The sequence below is a fragment of the Mugil cephalus genome, chromosome 18 (genome assembly GCF_022458985.1).
Source record: "Mugil cephalus isolate CIBA_MC_2020 chromosome 18, CIBA_Mcephalus_1.1, whole genome shotgun sequence".
NCBI classification, from domain to species: Eukaryota; Metazoa; Chordata; class Actinopteri; order Mugiliformes; family Mugilidae; genus Mugil; species Mugil cephalus.
In genome coordinates, this window is record NC_061787.1 from 9,643,548 (window position 1) to 9,664,087 (window position 20,540).

Consider the following 20,540-nt stretch of genomic DNA (forward strand, 5'->3'; position numbering starts at 1 on the left):
GACTGAATCAACGCCGTGAGGCATTGTGGGTATTGGAGTTGTCCAGGCAGAAAAGCGACGGCGACGGCCTAATGGAGAGGTGGAGAAGCCAATATACAAATAAGGGCAGGTGAAAACTCAAAATATGTTTTCTATGGTTATATTATTTCGTCATTAAACTAGTTACATATTTAAAAGTAGCTCCCGTCAGTTTTTTTTTCATGTTTGAAGCGGTACGTTTGCAGAAAATGGCCATTTCTTCGGTCGAAGCCTGCGAAGTCGTGCCAAGTGAAGGCGCTTATGTCCACAAATCATGTCTTCTTCACGCAGAGGCCTAATTACTTAAACAGCTTGAACAGCGGCCAGATGCCATAAATTAAAACAGACTGTAGCCCTTGAAACTTTCCCAAAGTGGATAAAAAAGGTCGATGGCCGCTGTGATTAATCAAATGGATCCAGTCAGTGGTGGAAACATAGCTCACTCAAACATTTGGTGCATGACGTTCGTCATTTGCCACTCCTTAAACTTTAAGCTATATAATATTAATGATAGTTATATCACGCAGCACTTTTCTTTTAGTCGTATGTTTGATACTTTTAAGTTTATTTTTCTGACGGCACTTGAACGGAGCATATTTGTCTGCAGTTTTGTGTTTCTGCATCACTATTTTTTTTTTGTGAAAGTGTCACCACCACCTGAACATTTTTGCAGACCAAGCGTGCCACAGTTGGTAATAGAAACGGCTGCAGCAGAGCAAAGCAGAGCGAAGCAGCAGGTGGATCTGGACAAAGAGGAAGGACCCCAGCTGGGCTGCAAAGAGCGATAAAGAGGGGTAAAAGCAGAAGGGGCCTCACCTGGGATGCCAGGTGTTGCCGTTGAGCTCTCTGGAGATGCCCACCTGAAGACCCTGATGACGTTCTTACCCCGTCGCTTAAAACAATGCTGATTACTAGGGATATTAACACCAAGAACTATGAGCTGAATCGCTTATGTGACCAATTAGGAACTTAAATAAGTGGACGGGGGTCAGCAACCGTGATAATATGTTTGTTGTGAAGCCTCATTAATACACATTCAGTGTTATTTACTTGAGAGTATGAAAATCCTGTGTCTGTTTATGTTCTCATTTAACGTGAATCAAGCTCAAAATCATATAGTGTCAGACTTTTCTGAACTTGTCACCTATGCATGACCTTCTCCGCATTTAACCCCAGACTAAACAAATACAGCCATTTAACATTAAATCACCCGGAAGGTTTTATTTTTTTAATGTGTGTTGGTTTGGCTCGATCATATTTAGGTCGTTGGTTTTTATTGTGTATTTGCAGAAAAACCTGAACACGGTGGAACCCTTCCGATATTGGTCGACTCCCCGGGTCCTTCGTCACTCTGCTGACAGCTGCATACCAGAGTCCAGATGAATGCCAAAGGTATGATTTGCCTCTTCTTTATTGAGATTGTCTCACACCCCCATCTTGCCTCATCCATCCTCAGGAGAATCCTAATGCACTGATACCAAAGGGGAATAATTTTTATTTTTTTCTTCACAATCTGCTTAGCAATGATTTATTGATTGCGGCTTCCACCCTCGCAGAGAATTACCGATCCTTTTTGGGAAATCAGATTTTCACACCTTTCATGGGTGTGTGCGCGGCGCGGGTCTCCGGAGACGGTGTGAGGGGAAACTGACTTTGAGGAGCAGCGGTGTGTGAATCTCTGCGGTGTCACTCCTCTCCTGCCAATGGTTTGTCCAATGAATGGCCCTGTGATTCTCCCCACCTCTCTCCATAGTCCTGCATTATTTATTGGTTGATAAATACAGTGTCCGAGCTTGATTTCAATATGCTTTCGTTCCCTTTCGAACCGCTAAAACGCACGGGCCGTGCAGCCTCTCCTATCGCGAGCCCCTCTAAGTTATACGCATTTCTTAGACAAAAAAGTAATAAAAACATCCCTCGCCCTCATAGGAGGAGTCAGATTAGTGCACTGAAAGCTTTGATGCTCCAGAATGTCAGCTCGGTGGATCGATCCGGCAAAAAACACACACACACCTGACCAATCAGAGGCGTCTATCTGTTGTGGACCTGCTGGGCACCTTGGTTTACAAGCTTCAAAGAGCTCCTTTTAATACACTGCTTTGATAGCCCTCGGCCTTCACTGACCCACCGACCATCCACTGGGGAACATTTTAGCTTTAGTGGAGAGGAGTGGGATAACTGTTGATCATATTAACAAGCATGGAATATAAAAAAATAAATCATCCAAAGTCTTGGCAATTTACACCACTGGCCCTGCTATTTCAAAAGGTAAAATACAGAGGAAGTAAATTAGCGAGGAATTTTACAGATTCAATTTGTAAAATCCAAATTTTTTTTTTTTTATGAGTAAATCACGGATTTCATCAACATTTGCTTTTAAAAGGTGATTTAGTGAAATTGTCACGAAGATTCATTCAGTGAGAGACAGGAGGACAGTCTGGTTAATAACCCTAAGGGGGAGACAAATCATCATCTAACAAACCACGTTAGACGTCTCTGGATGTTTGCCCGGCGTAGAATAACACACATGTATAGAGGGTAATTAGCGCTTCGAAATTACTGCTTATTGTCGGCCTCTTATTGATGCTTTCTGTTCACACCATGTGTGCGTGCAGTACTTTTTAACTTATATTTAGGTAGTTGAATCAGTCCTTCATTAATCTCACAGTGGAAGAATGTACAGTGTTGTTGCAGAAGAGAGCGTAGAACTGTGACACACTGTACAAAAACAAATGTAAATAAAATATATCTATGAAAATACCACAGAAAAAAAAGTTTACATTGGACATTGGCGGATGAAAAACAGTTGTTTTTTCTGTTTTGTTTTTGCAAATTTGTGTTTATATAAATTGCTCCTGGAATCCGGATCAAAATTGAGGAGTAAAAATGTGATTTATTACTTTCAGTGTAGCATTTAAAGCTGATTTTTTTATCAATTCAAGTTCAAGATTCAAGTGGCGTTGATTGTCACTTCCACCATATGTTAATAAAAACATGCAGAGGTGAGAAATACTGTTTCTCCAGCCTCCCACTGTGCTAGATATATACTGACAACATGCACACATTAATTACTATGACAGCTGGTGGAACTTGTAACTATACAGTGAATGTACACTGCTATGTACTGTATGTACACAACTGCACAGGAGAGCTGTAAGTACAGGAGTTACCAATACAACGAATGAATACTATTATAGATATATACTATGATATGATGATGTGTTGTTATGTTTCACTGATCATTAGACTTGCAAATTACCAGGAATAATAATTTATTTAGTTTCAACAGAAAACTGATTAGGTCACTTAGATCCATGTGCAGACATTTTGAAATGAAGAGACTCCTTTGTGAAAAGTCATAGTACCTCACAAAAGCTTATCTAATTCACTCATCTGTTAGTGTTTGACCCTTTAAAGGGCAACTGTTGAAATACTTACTAGAAGACTGTTTTAGGTTTGTGAAAATGTTCTAGATTTATAATTTTCATGGAAAAAATCACAATTAATGAATTTACCATATAAAATTCCTTTCCCTTAAGTGATAAACAAATACAACGTGCTGATTCAGACACTTGTCAACATTATCACATTAGACAACATAAGGCCACTTCTTCATGGCGCCAATTAAAGCAGTTACACTCAGCTTTCATGCAGAGGCGGACCTTGAAGACCACATTAGACCTGAGAACGTTTTCTTTGATCTCCTCTGATTGGCTGAATGGAAACTACCTACAGAGACAACAATTTAAAATGTGTGCGAACTTACCAAATGTGATTCCTTGCCCCATAAAGTGTTAAGAATGCAGAAAGGTTGAAAAGAGCTGAAGGAACTCCTGGGTCACTGACACATTTGGATCCATCCCGGCTTATATATCCGTCACTTATCACAATAGAGAGATCCTAAATCAAGCTTTGTTGTATTTCCATGATAGATTTAGATTTAATCTCAGATGATTTGTGAATATGTGGTTTGTTATTACTATAGAACACCTGCAACACCTGCTCAACAGGGTGAGCTGTGGCACTGGTTCAGTTCCAGCCTGCAACTTTTTCTGCATGCATCCTTTATCTCTCTGCCAATTGTTATTTATATATATATATAGATATTAAATTCTCTAAATTTGTTAATCTCATTCCATTTTTTTTTTAAGCTGAATTTGTGAGATCCTGATTTATCTACTTAACCAGTTAGTTTCTTAATCTATTGATTAATCGTGTCAGGAGATAAAGAGAAATCTCCCATCGCTTGATGTAATAATTTATTGAACTTGTTTGTTTAATACGACTTTAGTTCCAAACCTCAAAGATATTTAATGTACTTATTAAGGCTGGAAAACGAATCGATATGGCAATATATCGCGATATTTTTTGTGCCGATACAATATTGATTTTGAATGTCTTACTATCGGTTTTAAAAGAAAAAGAAAAATTCATGTTTTGGGCCGATCATGAACAACTTCCACACCTCCACCACTACTTCTTATGTACAAGTGCAATAAATTGGAAATGATTTATTCGGATTAATATCATGTCATCTGATGTGCATATATACTACGTGTATTTTAAGCTGCATTTAAATTTGTCATTGTAGAATAATGCAACATATCGCAATATCACAATATCGCAATAATGTATCGTATCGTGACTCAAGTATCGTGATACGTATCGTATCGTGAAGTCCTTGCCGATACCCACCCCTGGTACTTATTTAATAATTAAAAAAAAATTATCAAATTCCTGCAACTGAAAAGCTGGAAGCAGCAACTGTTTGCTTCCTTTTATGAAGTGAAAGGATGAATAAACCATCAAAAAAAGATGCATTTTTAAACTGACTAAGTGATTAGTCACCAACCATAGAGACCATCAATGTAATCTTCTTTTATTTTCTTAAACAGATTTTTTTTTTAAACAATCTGCTTATTTTGTGTAAAACTGGGACTAGCCATTTAGATATTATTGATATATTTTAGTTGATTCTGAGTTGAACTAAAACACAATTAGGGTCATTTTAATGAGGATTGTGCATTAAGTATAAGAGCCCTTTAGCGTTCGGTCACAGACTGAAACTTCTCACCCAGTCTCCCTCACACTGGGACAGCACTGGAAAGACCAGCAGCTCTTAGCATGGATATCTGGTGACGCTAACCACTGATTCAACGGCCGCTGGGGGTATTTGGTGAGCGGGAGGCAGAGAGGGAGGGAAGGGCATCAAGTGCTTTTTCTTGTTCCTGCAACCTACTCCCGAGCTCTGGCCAGACTGAGTGAACAGAGACAAACCCTCTCCCCCATGTCTGCCCCCGCCAAGCCCTTTATACACATTATTGCTTAAATCGGGGGTGCGGGTTTTAAAAAAAATAAAAAAAATAGGAAGCTAATCCTGCTTAGAACCACTAATATTTTAAATATCCCCTCTTATTATGTGTTTTTATATATATATTTATATGTTATTATGTGTAATTACATTACTCCCTCCCTCAGATTAAATTAATAAAAGCGTCTAATTTGGTGGCGTCTTTCCAAATAGACAAAGCTGTCTGTTTTTTGGGGGGGGAGTAATTAACATCTGTAGAAGATGGGGAGAGATGTGTTGCCGCCTCATCCCGGAGCCTCGGAGGCCAGGGGAAGATTAGAGCTCTGATCTCATTCCCAGCACTTGTTTTGAGTCTGTCAGGAAGAGAAATGCCAGCATTAGAGAGGTACCGCCACACTCCTGATATGATGAAATAAGGAGAAAAGGGGAAAGGGAAAAAGATGGAGGGATGGACAGAAAGGACCCTGCCCTTCTCTGAAGTGTCAGTGGCTTGTTTATTCTATTTTTCATCGTGGCTGCCGGGGCAAAGATTCCCATTTTTCCTTTTTTTTTTTTCTTTTTTTTTTCTTTTCACCCCACCTCCTAACAAAAACCACTGCTCTCATTTTTTATAGGCCTTGCAAACTCTCATGCCCCAGTGAAAATTACATTGTGAAACGGTAGAAATTTCTGGGCTGCCTGCGCGCGCTCTCCCCTCCGCTGTCCCTCTGAGCTTTCAAACAGTCAACAGACTGTGAAGAATAAATAATAAAAAACTATTGATTATTTTGATGACTGCAAGATTCAATTAGGTATTAATTTTGCCCTCCAGTGGACCTATCAAGCAGCTCAAAGGAGGGGAGGGAGAGGGAGGCGCGGGGGGGGGGTTGCTCCCAAAACACATGCAGAGTGTGGCCAGGCTCAGACAGAGGGGAAAATGTGTTTACCTCGGCGGGCAGGGAGGTGCATTGATGCGCAGTGTCCCACATTTAAGTGCTCCACAAATGAAGCCCTGATGACTAGTGACATTGTTACCAGGGATATGAGTATTGACCAGTCGGCTCACGTTTTTTTAACGACAGCTTAAACTACTTCTATTGATTAACATTTTCATAGATTATCGTGTGTCATATCAAAGAGGGCTGATTCCTGTGATGAGCACATTAAAAAGGCCCCTCCGGGTGGAAATTCATCGACCACCCCGATAGACGTGGGAGGAGTGCGTGTGGGGGAATGATGGGGAGGGTTGGGGGGCGTTGATGTTGGGTGCAGGGGCCAAGATAAGACCTCTTTTCTTTTCCCGTGCTTACATGCGAGGTCACCTGTCCTTTGCTCAGACGTTTTTAGGTTGGGCTTGATTCATAAATAAGAAAAAAAAAAAGAAAAGGGAAAAAAAAAAGGGCCGCGGTCCTGCTGTTTCTCCGGCTCGAAGCCTGAGGTGGGGTGAACGCTGTCTGAGGAGCTTTCCAGTCAGAAGACACAAGAGGGAAGAGACAGAGGGAGTGAGAGATAGAGAGAGGAGGGAGGGACGGGGGAGGAGGTGACATCTCTAGGGTTTGTCTTAGGAATCAACCCCAGGCTTGGACCTGTGGTGGCCATTCACACGCAGAAAGGTTGAGGAGGCTGCTTCTGGTTCAGTAGGAAAGCATGCGCTAAGCCGGTCCCAGCTCTGCGGTGGCATGTTGTAGCTGCTGTTTGACCGATTTCGACATCTGGACTTTCTGAAAACTCCTTTTTTTTTTTTCTCCTCTTTTCTTCTGGAGCTTGGTCTAGGTAAGTTTTTTTTTTTTTTTCACCCTCAACACAAACTTTCCTTTTTGGTCGTTTTAAAACGTTCATTTGAGAATCTCTTCAAATATTCGTTTTGTTTCGTTTGTCGTTCCCCGAGTCGAGTCTGTCGCCGGATGAAGCTCTTAACCGCGTCGCCTAGATGCTGCTCGTTCCTGTTACCGCGCGCTGACAAAAAAAATGAAAATAATTGGGATAAAAATTTGGGAACACCAGCGACTTCATCTCTCGTTTAAATCAGGGCCTTAAGTTCCCGTTGCCTCGCGTTCTTCCCGCGTCGTCTTTGATCCCATTTTTTGTCCCCAACTATGTGGAAAATTGACATAATCAGCCGCCCCCTTTTTTCTCCCTTTTTAGAATTAGATTTGTTGCATTTATTTGTCATCGGCCCCTGCGTCTCTTTGTGGGCCGCTGTCAGCTTAGTGTTTGCCCGAAGATGAGGCACATGTCAGGTAGTAATGAGCCCTTGGAGATGGATGTATCACCGTTTTAGGACCGCGGGGTATAATGGCAAAGCCACGCGATCCGTAACAGTTCTTCACCAGGCGGCAGCCGGCAGTATCAGCGGGGTAGCACCAGCCTCAGATAAAAGAGAGAGCTGGGAGAGGGAGGGAGCAGGAGAGAGAGAGAGAGAGAGAGGGGAGAGTGATGAGTGAGCGATAGAAAGGAGAAGCTGGGTTAGAGGGAGAGGGAGCAGAGACGTAGAGAAGGAGCCGGTGCGAGGGTGAGACGCCGAGGCGCGCACATCTAACCAGGGGCATTTTCTCTTTTTTTTCCCTCCCCTCCTCCTCCTCCTCCTCCACCTCCTCCTCCTCCTCCTCCTCCTCCTTCCCACCTGGGCTCCCAAGCTCCCTCCAGGATCCAATGATTACAGGGCAGCTGAGCAAGCCGCTGCTCTCCCTGCGCAGCGACATGAGCGCGGCAGAACTCCAGGCGGACGACAAAGCGGCCAGCCCAGACAGCGATCTGAACGACGAGCCCCTGCTCCTGCCCTCCGAGGCCACGGACAGAGAGGGCACTCCCAGCAAGCTTTACGGTGAGTCCGATCGCACCTCGCGCCTCAGCCGCTCTCTCTCTCTCTCTCCCTCTCTCTCCTCGGAGCTGGCTCCGGTCGTCCGGGTTCGCGCAGGTGAAAAAAAACGGGAGAGCTTTTCAGTTCCAGTTCTGGGACAGGTGTCAAGAGTGTCAGGAAACAAACTCAGCCAAGTCGCTGCTGGGATGTGTTTAGCGGGGAAATTAGCGCTCAGATATGTGTCAGCCACCGTCCCGGCAAGCAGCTCGTTGATGGAAAAGGGTGTAAGAGTTGCGGTGCGTTTTTTAAAATTATGATGCTTTGTTACTGTTAAGTTGTATGTTTAGTAGCAGCAGCAGCTCTGCACGAGACTCTTCACACAAATCTATTAAAAAGTTTAACTGACCTGTAAAAAAAATCTAATTTATACCTGCATAGTGTTTTGTAATATATAACATAGGTTTGTACTTTAAACACTATGCAAATCACAGCTTAATTCAATTAAATAACACATATAGCAACAAGAAATTATATTATTGTTTGTGAATAATTGTGAGTTTTGTTTTTTTATTTTTAGTCTTCTAAGTTATCTCAAAATAAGATAATTTCCCAGTCAGCATGCTCATTATTTTTCCAATTATCTCACTAATTGTTGCTTTGCGTCTAGACAAGTGTGTTTTTTTTTTTTTTTATTATTAGCTCTTTCACTCGTGTGGACTAATTCAATCACAGAGCCTTGTTATGAATCAATAAGCGTAAGGACAGAAGTAATCTTATGGCAAATTTCTCATTAGAATAATTTCTGAGGGAAAAGTAATCTTTTACTTTAATTAGAGAGACAGTTTGCAGAATATTGGCACCGAACGTTGCTGTGCAGTAAATGCTGGTTTATCATGTTTGTACTGTTACAGAAGATTAAATACGTTCAGCTTAGTTTGATATATTTAATTTTAAATGTGTTACTTATTCCCCTGCTTATAATCTTTCTGTTTGATCTCCCTGTGACAAATTATTTATGCGAGATCGTTCTCATTTGCTTCATTTCAGTAGATCAGCTGTTGTAAATTTTGACAGAAAGCTCATTTAACCTTCATGGAAAGTTTTATTATTATGTTTTTTTTTTTGAATGTGGATGAAAGATAATAGAGGACGAGGACTCCTGTCTAACAGCTTCAGATGTTGGTTTTTAATATTTGTAGGAACTTTGTCGTCTTCAGATGTCAACAGTCGTGTCCAGTGTTATCTGTGCAGTTAAACTGCGTGCGTGTTGCTGTATGTTCTGCTGTTTGTCGTATGTAATTACTTCGTATTTGCCGGTTTCCGAATTTATAATCGAGTAAACAGTGCAGGCGTTGTGTTTGTCAGGATTTAATGCGAGTTTTAAATGGGATACAATTACGTGTGACTCTCTGGCTCCCTGGCTGTGTGTGTGTGTGTGTGTGTGTGTGTGTGTGTGTGTGTGAGTGCGCGCGCGCGCTTGTGTTGCCTGTGAAGTGGCAGAAAGTATAATAAAGTTCCTATAGAGCGAGCTTGCCAAACATTTGTGAACGAAATAAAATAGAGTTTGGAGGAGGGAGAGCCAAATGCTGCTCTCAAATCTAATCAGTGGGAGTTCAGCTGTCTTTTAAATCCTTATTTCAAGAATAACCCGAGGCTAGTCTTCTAAACAAGGGCTGCGTGCTGCAGGATTTGTCTCCAAAGTGTTGCAATTTGGTTTAATAAGCATCAAGTCTCTCCTTCTTTCTTCCTCTCTGGTCAGTTTTTATCTGACTCCTCTCTTGATTTACGCTCACAGCTTTCTGATTTTCCTTCTCTCTCACGCGCAGACAAGTAAATGTCATTAAATGAGCTGCAATTTATTTGTAGTTTATTTTTTGTTGTTGTTTGTTTGGAGAAATTCTTCACGAGGAGCGTGGATAGTTGCAGTAGCTTCTGGAGATTTTCCTCCTGAGATGAAGATTATTTGTGTGTCTTGTGTGGCTGCTCTCTCTGCTGATGTCGTCACTGTGGTCGGTCGGTCGGTCGGAGTGCTCCCGTGCACCTCGTGCGTTTTGAAGGCAGGTCCCTCCCTGGCCGGTGACAGAGCGCCCTGGGCTGTGCCAGCAGCAGGTTTGGTTTGGAAAACCGCCGTCCGCATAGCTTCTGAGGGAATGCCGAGGAGTCGAGCCTTTCACCGTGGGGGGTCTTTTTTTTTTTTTTTTTTCAAACGCTTCCAGACCAAAGAGAAATGTGGGCTAGTGACTGGACAATCAAATTTTTATATCACTCACGATGGTCCTCTCCTTGTTACACGCTTCGGTCTCTTTCATATTGCGTCGTCTCAAGTTTTTCTGTAGATGATTTCTTAAATCGCACGCCATAATTTGAGGCAGGTCTCTTTGACGCTTTTTTTGACCACGTGAGAAGATAAATTATTTATAATCTCACACATTTTGCACTAAGTATCATCTTTGTATTTGGTTCTAGCAGGTGATTAAGTCACGTTTGTTCGTGTCTGCGTTTGGAGTGATCTCAGAGTTTTCCATTAACAACACAAATTCCGCTGATATGAAGGAAAACTTTGAGCTCTGACATTATCTTTGCGTGATACTCAGGCTTTCCTGGGACGGTGAAGCAGCAGATTGTTCTCATTTAGAATAAAGAAAGAAAGAAAAATTAGCACTTTGCTCTGTTTCACGCCTCCTGTTTTGGAGAAAAAGAAAAAAACAACCCTCTGATAGATTGCTCCAGTTTGGTGATTGACAGACGCGCGCAAACCAACGTGCTCGTCACATGGTTTCAAGGAAATGCAAATCGAGACTAGAGTTTGACTGTGTCTTCTGCGCAGAAAATACACACTGCGCTCCTAACACACCTGTCTGAAAGAACAGTTTTGAGGATAGACTGCACGAGGGTTTTTGTCACTTGGAGTAAATGTGCATTTTTCTGGACTTTTCTGTCCTTATAAGCATTTTCAGACATTTCCGATAAGTGTTCAGCCTGAACTGCAGCTGCCATTTATGTTTTTATTAGATATATATATGTATATATATTTAGCACCTACTACAACTTTTCTTTCCCTGATGTACGACTTGAGTCTTAATGCTGTTTATAAGCGCCTGTGTGAGAAGGAGAAGTCGGCGGGAGACAATGACAGTAGCGGTCATGTTTGTCTACAGTAAATTGTCCACCTCGTACACCCACCGCACGCTTACCGTGGTGGTGAAAGGGTCGTTCTCCCCTTAAAAGCTTGCCTGTGCAAATAGTCTTCCACTTCAGGTAACAGGGGCTATGAGGCACCACAAACATCCTGCAGCCTTGTATTTATTCCAAGTAGAAGTGGACATTAGGTGGGAAAGCTGTGGTTAGTAGGGCAAGCAATTTTTAGTTTTTTTTTTTTTTTTTTTTTTTTTTTCCAAGGGACGAGATCGTGTTTGATGCATACAGTTTCTGTCTTCTCTTCTCAAGCAAATCTCCCCCTTTCAGACATCAACAGACAAGATAATAAGACACTCAGAGCACAATTCCGTATTATATTCAGCAACCAAAGGCTCATCTCTTGTCAGTTTGCATTTACTCTCCCAAGGATGTGACGCTTCTATCATCATGCTGTCAAAGAGAGCCCGGCTGGAACGACAGGAGCACTCATTTCATACACTTACTGTCTACATGAAATGGTCTGCACTTATACGGATTCTGCCAAAATGGTGGAACATTTTCACAAAGGTCACCTAGAGACCCCCCTCCCCAAAAGAGCAGAACGAATCTTCATTGATTCCTGGTATTGGAGGTCATTCAGAACAACAAAAAAAAAAAGAATGATAGAAGAAGAAGTCCACGCTGGACGCTCTAATGCTGCACCTCGCTTTAATGTTTTTGTAGCGTCATTAGGCTTCATTTACTGTCTGTGTAAACTGGGCATATTTTATTTAAAATTCAAATTTTTTTGTAGTTTGAAGAAGCTGTTTCCCAATTTCATAATCCAACCTGTGCTGTTATTAATAACTTGAAATCAGACAGGACGTAGACGTAAATCTGAGAAATGACGTCTTCTCAACTTTGACAAACATCTCGTAGCATTTGTTCTTGGTTTAAAGCGTAAAATCTACACATTTCTTATAGTAACTTGATGCTAGTGGTTAATGTGAGTGTGCGTGCTTTGTTTTAGTTGTGTTCAAGAAAACATTAGTGTTTGGAGCAACATTTTCAGTTTTAAGTTTGTTTCGGCAGCCTTGTTGTAATGAGTACACACAGATAAAGAGTCACACACAGACACACACACACTGTTTGAGAAAGACCTTCCTTCACAGTTATTTTTTATTTCGTTCAGGTTCATTGGGATGTTGTGCTTCAATATGTCCCACTCTCATAACTCTTTCTTTATAAAGCTGACAACCGTCTTGCATAATCTTGCGAAATGCTCTCAATTATTGGGCATTAACGAGTGCGTCTCATGTAAAAATTTCAAGCAAGAACTCCTGCCTACAAAGTCTGGAGACTAAAGTTTTCTTTTTCTTTTAACTTTGATCCGGGATCCGTCCTACATTGTTTCTTCTCTGTGCCTACAATAAAATGCACTAATTTATCAAGACACTTTGTGATAGCTGCGTATTGTAGACGTGGGATAAAACTACTGTCTCTTGTCTAAACACCTCTTTTATACACACATGTAATCACTGCCTGATACTAGTGCACCTTGCTTTTATGGGCTTATTTCAGGCTCATTGGGCTTCATTTATAATTAGATTGTGAAATTAATTTCACCTGGACTAGTAAATGAGTATAATGAGATGCACGATGATAAAATGGATGTTTTTTTTTTTAACAAACAATTTAATTAAATGGTCAGTTTATAGATAATTGAACATGTATTTTCCTTTTTTAATTAAGCAAATGAAAACTGAAAGATTATTAGTTTGTACTTTTTTAGTTAGAAAAAGTCTTGCTCTTTCTTTTTTTCTTTTTTTTTAAAGTTTGATTCGACATCCATCCCGTGTCATCTCCTCCCACCGAGCAGTGAGCGTGAACGTGCCTGGTGCTGGATACACAACGCGGACGTGGGATAAATCCACTGTCTCTCATGTAAAACCCTCTCTCCTGCACACACGCACAAGTCGCACAAAGAGTCGCGCAACAAAACCCACACCGCTCGAGGCACGCGTTCTTATTATTTTTGTGTAATCAGCTTACTGAGCGCGGGCGCATGGTGGGACAGGCTGCTTGCTGATGCAAAGAGCCTCGTAATGTTGTGCGGTGAGGTTAAGTAATAAAGTGGCGCAAACCTCAGCGCTGAATGGGCCACGCTGTGTAAATAAGAGTGGATAAAGGAGAGCGAGGGGGAACGAGTCTCTCCCCAGGAGGTGGATCTCATTATGGGGATTTCAGCTGTCTGCACAGACTTGAAAACAGGCTTAATGCATGCCTATAAAGCAGGTGTAATACATTTGCTAATGCGCCCGCGGCGCCCGTGGCTACGGCGACGCGATCGGTGCGTGGAGGACAGAGACGGGGCGTCTTCTTGTTTTCTCGCGAACGGCGGCAAAAGGTCACCGGGTTTCTCGGCGCGCGCTTGTTTACGCGGGAACGACTTTGAGCGACACCTGCAACTTCAAAAACTACTGACAATATAATTCTCCCCATTGTTTGTATGTTTAAAGTTAAGGAGATTATTTCGGCCTCGACTAGAGGGAATTCCAAAGGAAAGCGCATTACAGGTGCTACGGGCGGCCGGCCGGGGAGAGAATAAATTGAATTTTCGGTATGCATTTATTTTTGTGATACACTTTCTTTAAGTTGGAAAATATGTGAAAAATGTGCAGCGCGCGCCTCATAACCAATATCAATAAGCCTTTCATGTTGAGCTAACAAAGAGGCATCACATCTCCTGGCGCGGACACGGTTGGTGTTGTTGAGATGTAATTGAAGCTGCAAGGGTCACATTTTCGGAATAGAAATTACAGTCTTGTCTTTGACTTGTGTGGCGTGAACCAGAGATGCATCCCACAGCCCTTGTGTCCTTCACAAGCCTTTATTATTTATAACGCTCGCTCTTTGAGCAATGACCAGTACTAATGCATAACCTTCTGTCCTTCTGGCTGATTCGCTTCCTTTGAAACCAAAGATTGAGGCAGGAGAAGTGGGTGTGCGGTGGATGAGGCAGGGGTGTGGGCGGGCGGGCGGGCGAAGGGGGGGTCGGGCGGGGGAGCTAGTATAGGGCAGCGGAGATCCAGGCTATCGAGAAGTTATTATGTTTTTTTCCCTTTATATCTGAGGATGTGGAATAACACCGTGATGCTTCTTTTCTCCAGAATAGAGTCATGGGCTTCAAAGCAATACTATTTCCTGACGTCCCTCCTTCCACTATTTGTCTGCTCCGCCAGAATTATGTGCTCGGAGTGGTGGTGGGTTGAGGCGTTTTTTTTTTTTTTAGCTACATGATGATTTGCTTGTTTCCGCCCGTAGTCACTCGGCTCCGCGAGTATCGCGACAACGGGGGGATGCGGCCGCAACCGAAATCTACTTTTTTCCGGACAGACTCGCGTCTAGATAAACTCTGTTTAGCTCGGGTTCAGTGGAGGTAAAGACGCGCTCTTGTGCAGCCTGTATCACCTGATGTTATCCCGTAGTGATTGAGCCTGTGCTGCAGCGCCGCTCTGATCCATTGTTATTACACCTCTATGACAGAAGGAATGGGTGAGGAGGTGGGGGGGGGGGAGGCTTTGAGGGGCAAGGGCTAGAAAGTGGGACATAGGCAGCATTAGCGCTGGATAGCCCGGGGGGCCGAGGCTGATGTGTCAGGCATGACATGTGGGTGTCTGGCCCCCCCACACGCACACACACAGACACACACACAGACACACACACAGCGCCGGACTGGCCTCACACCCCAACGGCCACTTCTAAATGTCCTGCAGTCGACCAGATGCAACTTAAGACGGACAAATCTAAAAGGAGACTGTTTTCAGTCGGGTTCCAGTTTGAAGTTTGAAACCCATTAGAGAGGATGCAAGTTTATTTAAATATTTCAGAATTAATTTGTCAAAATAAAATGAGATAAGATTCTTTATAGTTTCACAGAAGCTGACGTTGTCTATGGAAACAACAGCCCTAATGGAAAATGGTCTACAGATTTTATAATAAGCAAATACTCACATTTGAGAGGCTGAACCTAGAGAATATTTGCATTTTTGTAATTTGATTAATTGTCAATATTGAATGATGACCTGCAGCTTTTTTTATATATATACATAAGGAAAGTTATTTTATTGGCTTTTTGTGAGATACAGGAAGTAATGGTGCCAGGGAGATGGGATGATATGCAGCTAAAGGCGCCGGGGTCAAATCGAAGCAGCACCTCTGCAGGTGATGTCTGTAGCCTCGGTTTAATTCAAAATAGTGAGCTGTAGAGGTGCTGAAGTGAACTGAAGTTTAACCTGCAACATATATATTTTCTGTAAGGTAGTTAATGCTCAAACGTTCTTAAAAATCCCCGAAAAAGGCTGCTAGCACCTAGACCTCAATCTTAAAATGTCTTGTGCAATCCAGCCGTTCCTACTAAGTCCCGATAACGTTCACTGTACACGATATAAAGCAGGAAATAGCTGAAAACCGTCAGATGAGAAAGTGGCAGATTTGATTTTTATTTAGTCCGCGGTGACACGGAGTGAGGGGAACTGCCTTTTTTTTCATCACAGGGTTGTAGGCTGCAGGCGGCCAGAATCCTATTTACGGCAAATATCATTTAAGCAATTTAGGAGGAGGAGCGACAGTGGAGCAGGCACCTCCTAAAAGGCTTACAGCTCTGCAAAGCTAGTCTCCCTCGCAGCGTCCCGCCTCCGCTGATGGCCGTAAAAGGATGAGGAATAATTTGGATTGTTATTTGCCTCTTTCAACCCTGAGATAATCAGGTTGACATTGCTTTGGGAATGAGGAGGGCGCATATGTGCTCATGTGCAAAGTGTTCCAAGTCCCCCGTGAGGGTGCAACACAAAGGCCCTCTTTCCCCCCTCCACCTCCTCCTCCTCTTCCTCCTCTTCCTCTCTCCATCACACCATCTCTCCTTCTTGACCTTTGAAATGGGCATTGCCTCTTCTCACCAATTTACCTCCCTCTGGTCCCCTCTTGTGCTCGCGCTGCCTCCATCTCCACTCCAGCATCGAGGGACGGGCAGGTAAGAGCCGGAGCGGAGCACTCTCATGTCAGAGAGCCTTTCGGTGAAGACCTGTGGCCACGAGCGAGAGCTTAAGTGTCAGAGCACAGGACCCTCGCTGCCATAAGCATTGTTTGTATGCAGATCCCCCCCCGTCCATTCATCAGAAACCGGAGCCCCTTCTCCTGCTGGAGTGTACTATTTCCCGCAGTTTACACTTAAAAACCCTCCCATCAGCCGGAGACGCGCATCTCTCCGTCCATTTCCTCCTCGTCCTCCTTCACCTTGTGTCCTCTGAGGCTTCCCCCCGCTGCGCCGGTGACTTAACAATGATCTCAGAAATAGTCGCCAGAACTGCTGAGGTGTAAAATCCTTTCTGTTCGGCGCGCACTCCCCCTCGCGCCACCTCCTATGTAATTCCCTAACTCCATAATTCCACTTTGTGCCAGAATAATGAATGAGATAGATTTTCTCCCCGGCGCAAGGTCCGTGCCCCCGCGCGGCGAGGAATCAAGCTTTAATGTTCGAGGGCCGGAGAGATTGCCGTGGCCTCCTCTGCCTCCCGCTCCGCGCTGCGCTCTTAATTAAGGAAATGACAGCTCTCCCAGCAGCAGCAGCGGCCATAATGTAGCTAATAGTGTTTCAGGCAGACACTCAAAAGTCAGTCTCTGGTGATTTTTTCTATCCCCAGAAACACTATTGACCTATCCCAAGCTGCTCCTCCACCCTGGCCTCTAAACAGAGTATTACTTCCCTGCAGGTCCAGAGGGAGCCATCTGACTAAGAGCACCTGGAGTTATTGGCAGCAGATTATGCCCCGTGTTATTGTTGAGGGCTTTGGTGGGAGTAATGAAACACTGAGCTAAATCGCTGGTGATTTCGGCTCCCTTCGCATTCTGCGAGGAGTTAAGTAAATCGCCGTAATGCTTCACATTATAGTCGTCCCTCATGTGCGCGGCTCCACTCGGACTTCGCTCTTGCTCTGCTTGGGATGGAAATACGTGAAATAATCTCTCGGGCTCGCCGCGATGGCCACATAAACTTTCCAAGTGGTATTAGCGAAATCAATGGTCAAACAATTTGGGACGATTGGTTGCGTATTGATGGAATTAAACCTGGTGTGTGATGTGGCTCGTTCTCTATCTGGTTCCCATCCTTTACGCTCCAGCGGCTCCCAGATCCCTCTCCGACATAAAGAGCATCACTGCACGCTTTTTGCACTGCGATCGTCCGCGGTAATTATACTCGGAAAATAATTAAGAGCGTAATTAACTTTAAATATTAAGCCTTTTTTTTTTCTTTTTAAAAAAGGAAAATAAAAAAAAAACGTTGAATTCTTTTCTATGGATTACATTTCTCCGGGAACATGATTGACAACATGTTAATAGCGAGCACATGCACTCAGCCAGACATTTTCCAAAGGACCATTATAAAAATGGGGGTTGGCTGTTCATTCTGAATAGCCTCGAATCGTTACCAGGCCTCTCTCTCGCACATTTGACAACTTACATAATGCATTTCCACTAAAATAGCTTAAGTGTTAAAGCTTCTTTTATGGGCAAAAATTGATTCATAAATGCACCGAGGCGAAAGCTAACGCGAACACAAAGCTTTCAATAACACCCATTTTATACAGACTGTCAATGTATGAAGCGGTTGCATTAGACAAGGTGGCGTGCTGATTGCTTTATGAAATCCAGGCTAATTGTTTTGTGGTGTGGTCCTTGGGGCACCCTGCATTAAGACAGGCTGAATGAAGTCAAATAAATATAGCTTTTTGCCCCCCCTCCATCCACCCCTCCCACCCCAACACAGACACACACACACACAGAGTAGCCTTTGCCTTGTCTGGCATTGAAAGTCGCTCTCCAGTGGCCACTTTGGTGATCAATGAGAGAGAATTTATATAGTGTTGGATATTGGCAATATTTCCATGACATAAGTCACATCATAATACACTCTTTGCCCTGTAATAAATATAATTATGAAAAGTATTTTCACTGGAGATCTTATCACTTTGATTTGAGAATGACTTCTTTTATGTGTAAGCGGCGAAGACCTCCACAGCGCAGGTGTACATACATTTATCGACTAAAGTGCGCTTTTGTCGTTCGGCATAAACTCATGTTTCAAAGGCACTCATACAGTCGGAACAGCAATTAAAGTTGTCGGGACGCTCAGAAAAAGAGACGCGGCCTGAATGTCCCAGATAAACGTAAAGCTATGCTGAATGTGCGTCGCCCGTTCTTTCATCCGTTTGGCCTCTTCTTTCATCTCCCCTCACATCAATACATCCATTCATTCCATTTTTATCCATTGTGTGACCTGTGTATAATCACGACATCAAAGGACTTTCTTTTTGGCGAAGGGTTTGATCGAGATTTTTTTCCTTTTCCCCCCATTCGGCATGCAGTATTAATCTCCATCTGGAAATCCATTTAAGAATCATTCACATTTTTTTTTTTTTAAAGAAAAGAAATGTGTACAAAGATTCTGGTAATAAAAAAAGAAAAAAAAGAATTGAAGATTGAGTCCCTGGATATTTCTCCTGTCAGCTATTTAATTTAGTTAAAGAAATTACACAAATCCTTTGGGGGGGAAGATGTGCATGTGTATTTATTTATTATCGATCCTTTTTTCCCGTGATAAACATGTTAACGTTACAGATATTTGCAAGGGGGATGAAGCTTTCGAGGTTATTGTGAAAGGGAGCGCTGAAAGGCGTCAAGGAATCGTTATTCGGTACGCTGTTTATCCGATAGAATACATTATTCACGGCCGACGTCTTCATCTACAGTCATCAGCCATTCTCTCTGCAGCTTATTCAAGAATTTATAAAATCTTTCATTATTAACTGAAGATCCTTACTTAGCTAATTGACTTTGTTGTGGTGATAATTGGATAATTCGCTGGCATGGAAGTTGCTCAGCGGCGCGGCGGCTGGGTTTTTGGTGTTGTTATCATAGTGTGGCAGCTGAGCCGGTTGGAAAGTTTGGGTTTCAATAAATAAAATTAAGATTGTTTCAAGTCTGGGGGAAAAGAAATTAACCGCTCAGAGACAACACTTCTAATGAAATCAATATCCACTCTCCGCCTTTCCAAATTAATTCGAAAAATGAAACAGATGATTATGATGATATTGCGCTGTATCCTTAGCGCCGTGGTACGGTCGCAAAGTATTTCCTGCGGATTGATTTTAATCCCAGATACTGCCCCCGCGCAAGGGTGGGGCCCGGGCCGCGACGCGATCTGTAATGGGCGAAATAATTGGCGAATGGAGACTGGCTTGTCAAAATAACCACTGCGTAGCGAGGCTGATAAGCGGGAGGATGTGGACGTTTATGGAGAAGCAGGGCCAGGCAAGCCAGAGGTAGAGAACCAGCCAGAAAAGCAGGCTTCCCCTTGGGCTTTCACATCAACCATCAAATGCTTGAGGTTCATTTGTTGGGTCATGCCATTCACCAATTATTTGGATTTTATGCAAAGATGAAATGATTTTAGTTGGCGGAAGGGAGCTTAAAATGCACTGCATAAATATACTTGACAGGCAATGAGATCTCGCTGCGGAGGCGATTGAATGGTGCGTTTGGTATGAAGCCTTTATAAAAGGACGAGAAACCATTGCGCGCCTTGTATGTTTAACACATACACAAAAAAGCTTTTCAAGCAGGAATAAAAACACACAATGCGTTCGGGGATTTATTCTTTATTTAAAAGCTGTGATATTCCATTTAAAAAAAAAAAATCAATACTACAGAGGAAATGTGATTACATTTTTTTTTTTTTTTCTTTTTTTAATTCGATGCCGACATTGTCTGGCTTAACAAGGTTCGGTGGCCTTCAAATGCATTTCCACACGGTTTGCTTGATTTCATCTGTAAAATTCGTTTTGTGCAGGGGAAGAGTCGCTGAATGAGGGGGACGGTCCATTTAAAGAGACGTTCTGTTAACTTTTTGTCAGGGTTTTTGTAGTTCAACGCAAGATTATGAAATCATGGATGCAGCGTCGGCTTTTATGTGCAACGATCACCTCGGTGCTCTTGGAATACGTAACCCAGCTTCACTGGGGCTCTAGATTGACTGATGAATAATACGAGTTGTAGGCGCATTTCTGTACTGATACAAAGCTTTTGCATTTAAATTATTGATCCAGAAGGCGGTGGGCAAGGCTAAACAGACAAGATAACAGAAAAACTTCGGTGTTTCATTCACTCCAGTTTAACGGCAGCACAAACTTCATCCTCAAAAATGATCGCGCTATTGAATCGCCACATTTTTTTTTATGCCGTTTCACCATAAACTGA

General features: G+C 42.8%; 1 protein-coding gene across 4 annotated transcripts in view; it reads left to right on the forward strand.

Moving 5' to 3' along the window:
- Positions 1-26: 26 nt before the first annotated feature.
- Positions 27-20,540, forward strand: part of pou6f2 (POU class 6 homeobox 2) — a 76,803-nt gene continuing 56,289 nt past the window's right edge. For 2 of the 4 annotated variants that reach the window (XM_047568450.1, XM_047568453.1), the window contains exons 1-3: positions 27-109; positions 1,309-1,410; positions 7,945-8,132. In XM_047568450.1, coding sequence (XP_047424406.1) covers positions 7,961-8,132 — 172 coding nt within the window. In that variant the 5' untranslated portion in view covers positions 27-109; positions 1,309-1,410; positions 7,945-7,960. Of the gene's footprint in view, positions 110-1,308; positions 1,411-1,574; positions 1,725-6,578; positions 7,082-7,944; positions 8,133-20,540 lie in introns of those variants that run through there. The other 2 variants (XM_047568451.1, XM_047568452.1) reach the window with 2 other exon arrangements.